The following is a 3932-nucleotide window of genomic DNA, read 5'->3' on the forward strand; positions in this document are numbered from 1 at the left end:
TGACAGGCCCCTCTATCAATATCTAAACACATTAACTAATATCAGGCCGGCCCACATTCACCTTGGTTTTGAACAGCCAGACCTTTGGACCCTTGTAACTCCTCCAGGTCAGGGACCCAAATTGGACTTGCGGGCTTTACCTATAGCTGGCTTTGTGGGATGGAGGGAAGGTTTTGTGTAAGACCTTTTCCAAGAGCTCACCAGATTGTGTCATAGCTTGCCTCCAGGGCCCCGCCCACAGCTACTTTAAAGGTCTGCCTGGCAGCAGGTGCCTCGTGGTTTCAGCATGGTGCTGCCCTGGGCCCTCGCCGTCCTGAGCCTCATTCCTCTGCTGGACGCCCAGAGTCCAGCGTGCGCCAACTTGACGGCGGTGGCGCCCATCACCAATGCCACCCTGGACAGGGTGAGTGCCCAAGTCCCTGAGTGCCGTGGGCAGCTGCTTCCATCTCTGGGCTTCCCTTTGCCCTCCTGATGCCATCCTTTTCTATCCTGGGTCCTGGGGTGAAATTCTGACCAGCCTCTGGAGGCGTTTCTTTGCCTCCAAACTCCGATGCCTCTTTGCAAGGTCCCTCAACAGGGAACAATTCTGCACTGGGCAAGGAGGGGCTGCCCAGGGGTGGGGGTGGGGGTGAGGGGAGATGTCTGGTCCTCCAAGTGAGCTCTTGCACGTCCACTCCTCATCTGGGGTCCCAGTCTCCTTGTTTGTAAAGTGAGGGGAGAGATCTGCTGAGTCTCATCCCAGCCGACTCTCAAGGATTCAGCTCCAGCCTCCATCACCGGTTCCTGGCTTCTCCCCAGCTCTCTGGCAAGTGGTTTTATATCGGCTCGGCCTTCCGAAACCCCGAGTACAATGAGTCGGCTAGATCGATCCAGGCAGCTTTCTTTTACTTTGAGCCCAAGCACGCGGAGGACAAGATAATCCTCAGAGAGTACCAGACCACGTGAGACCCCACACACCAGTTCACCCTCAGCCTCAACTTCCGGCTTCCACTCCCAGCTGCAGAAAAACCTTGAGCGAGTCCACCTCCCTCCCGGCCTCAGCCTTCCCGTTGATGGACTAGGCGGGGAGGGATGCGGGGCATTGACTCCAACTGCCACCTGACTCTTGGCCCTCAATGACTGAGATGGGTGATCGTCCACTTCTTGACCATCTTACTGCTTTTCTCCCCTCTCCTGTCTGACTGTAGTGGGAACAAGTGCGTCTACAACTCCAGCTCCGTGACAGTCTATCGCAAGAATGGGACCTTGTCTACATACGGTGAGGCCCAGCCCTCAGGTGGAGGGCTGCTCTGTGGGGTGGGGAGATGGTGGGTTGTCCAGCCTAAAGACGGGGGCCTGGACTAAGGCTCTGGGGTCTTTGAACACAGAGAACATGGGACAGGCCCACCTTTTATATCTCTGTGGCCCCAGTGCCTGCACACAGCAAACAATCAGTAATAACTTCCAACATTGTTGAGCTCTTACTATGTGCCAGGCACTGTTTGAAGTGCTTTACATGGATTAATCCCCTTAATACTCACAAACAACCCTAGGAGGACATTACAGTGACCAGATGAGGAAACAGAGATGTCAAGTAGTTTCCCCAAAGTCACACAGCTTATAATTAGAAATAGGATCTAAATCCCAGACTGGCTCCAGTCCTACCTCTCTGTCAACTACTCCTTATCTTCGGGGAAAACTCCTTATCTTCGGGGAGCTAAGGGTGGGAGCCTGCGTTGGGCAGGCAGTGACTTTGCCCATTTCCCCACCATCACTGCAGAGAGGGCTCCTAGTAGGAGCACACAAATGCTGATGGAACTGAACAGACACCACTTTGCAGCCCCGAGTCTCCTGTCTGAGCTTGATTTCCTCATCTGTAAAATGGGGAGAAAGACTCTGACAGCCATGGTCCATGTGAGGCTCCTATGATTCCACACATAGAGAGCGCTCAGTGCAGAGCCTGGCACACAGGAGGAGCGAGTGACCAGTGGCCTGAGACAACCCCTGGTCTTCACTGGTTGGCTGTGTGGCCCTGGGCACACCCAGGTTCCTCCCCCGTGAGACAGGAACTGTTGTGCCGCCCCCATGCTCTCATCAGAGGCTCTCTCCTCCAGAGTCGGGTAGAGAGCACTTTGCTGACCTGCTGCTCACCAAGCACCCCAAGACCTTCATGCTTTCTGCCTCCTGGAATGGCAAGAAGAACGTGGGCATGTCCTTCTATGGTAAACACCTCAAACTCCCACTCCACCCAAGCCTCACCCCAGGACCACCACTACTCGGGCGGGACCCCCAGCACCCCAGCCCTCCCTGGCCTCCCACTTAGGTCCCCCATCATCCTCACCCGGCCCCCTTGCTCCATTCTGTAGCCGACAAGCCAGAGGTGACCCAGGAGCAGAAGAAAGAGTTCCTTGATGCCATCAAGTGCATAGGCATTCACGAGTCAGAAATCACATACAGCGATGAGAAAAAGGTAAGTGCAAGGAGGACTGGGCAGTGGCCACCCTGAGGGTGGTCCCACCTTGGGCAGCCTCAGAGGCCCAGAGAGGGAAGCTGTCAGTCAAAGCTGCACAGCGAGGCAGGATATCCTGTTTAAGCACCAGCCTCACTGCAGGGCCCCCGGGTGATGGACGAGTGCCCAGGAGGGAAAAGTCACTGGGAATCAGGGAGGACGCCTGGAGCAGGTGGGGAGGATTGTAAAGGCTAACAGGAGGGGAAGAGCATAGCCAAGGTGTGGTGAACTTGGGAAAGAGACACGCACATGGGGAATGATTATTTACAGCTGCCTGCCACACCCCCAGGCTTCTAATGTCCGTGTGATGGGGAATCAGCCTTGTGGTTTTAGGTGTCACCCAAACTGCAAGTCCAGGACCACCGTCCCAATTTTTGCTGGAACTGAGCATTAGCTGTATAATCTTCTTAATACTTTCCTTTAAACCTGTGTTAAATGCAAGGCTTTACATGGTCTTGTCCTGTGTAATAATATCTGAAATCACAGAGCTGATTTAAACTGGTTACAAAAACCAAAAACTGGTTACACGTTTGTGGATACATGTGAAATACTTTCATGATTATTAAAATAAAAACTTCTCCATCTAGACAGATTTGTGCCACCAGAGGTCATTTCCCGTGACCACCAGTGGCACAAATCATCCCCCACTTTCGGGAACTCCGGGAAAAGGCGTATGAACACAGACAATGGAGTTGGTCCTGTGGCTAGCAGCCTGCTGCCCCCGTCCACTGGCCGGGGGACCTTGGACAGGCCGCAGGTCACCATGAGCGTCACTCTCGTCATCTTCAAAATGGTGTGAGGGGGCTTCCCTGGTGGCACAGTGATTGAGAGTCCGCCTGCCGATGCAGGGGACGCGGGTTCGTGCCCCGGTCCGGGAGGATCCCACATGCCGCGGAGCGGCTGGGCCCGTGAGCCATGGCCGCTGAGCCTGCGCGTCTGGAGCCTGTGCTCCACAGCGGGAGAGGCCACAGCAGTGAGAGGCTCACGTACCACAAAAAAAAAAAAAAAAGAAAAAAAAATGGTGTGAGGAATCCAGGAGATCAACAGAAGGGCATGGCAAGTCATAAGTGCTCAGACATGCCAGGTGTTAAGGGTTTGAGCCTCCATTTCAGAGGTGAGTAAGCTGAGACTCAGAGAGAGAATGACTTGCCCAGGGTCACCCAGCTGAAGCCCTGCTTGGGCTGGAGCTACAGTCCAGAGCTTACTTCCCTCTTCCCCCAGAAGACCCCCCGCCCTCCCCCGATCGTGTGTTGTCTTCTCCCACTAGGATCTGTGCGGGCCACTGCATATGCAGCATGAGGAGGAAAGGAAGAAGGAAGAGGAAGGGTCCTAGCATTGGGTTAGGACCTTGGGGACTCTGCGGGCCCATCCTCAGCCTCCGGCTCACCCTTCGTATCTCAGCTCTTTCCCTCAGTTGCATCAATAAAGCGTCTGTTGTGGTGCA

At 54.7% G+C, this 3932-nt stretch overlaps 1 protein-coding gene across 1 annotated transcript; it reads left to right on the top strand.

Annotated features, from left to right (window-relative positions):
• Positions 1 to 278: 278 nt before the first annotated feature.
• On the top strand, positions 279 to 3932 carry LOC114884249 (alpha-1-acid glycoprotein-like). The gene is made up of 6 exons (XM_029203102.1): positions 279 to 403; positions 799 to 941; positions 1188 to 1258; positions 2094 to 2201; positions 2346 to 2449; positions 3756 to 3932. Exons 1-6 carry the CDS (start codon positions 287 to 289, stop codon positions 3819 to 3821), a joined length of 609 nt encoding a protein of 202 aa, XP_029058935.1. The 5' UTR covers positions 279 to 286; the 3' UTR covers positions 3822 to 3932.

This window comes from Monodon monoceros, unplaced genomic scaffold (genome assembly GCF_005190385.1).
Source record: "Monodon monoceros isolate NGI ecotype Baffin Bay Population unplaced genomic scaffold, NGI_Narwhal_1 Super_Scaffold_5, whole genome shotgun sequence".
Taxonomy (NCBI): domain Eukaryota; kingdom Metazoa; phylum Chordata; class Mammalia; order Artiodactyla; family Monodontidae; genus Monodon; species Monodon monoceros.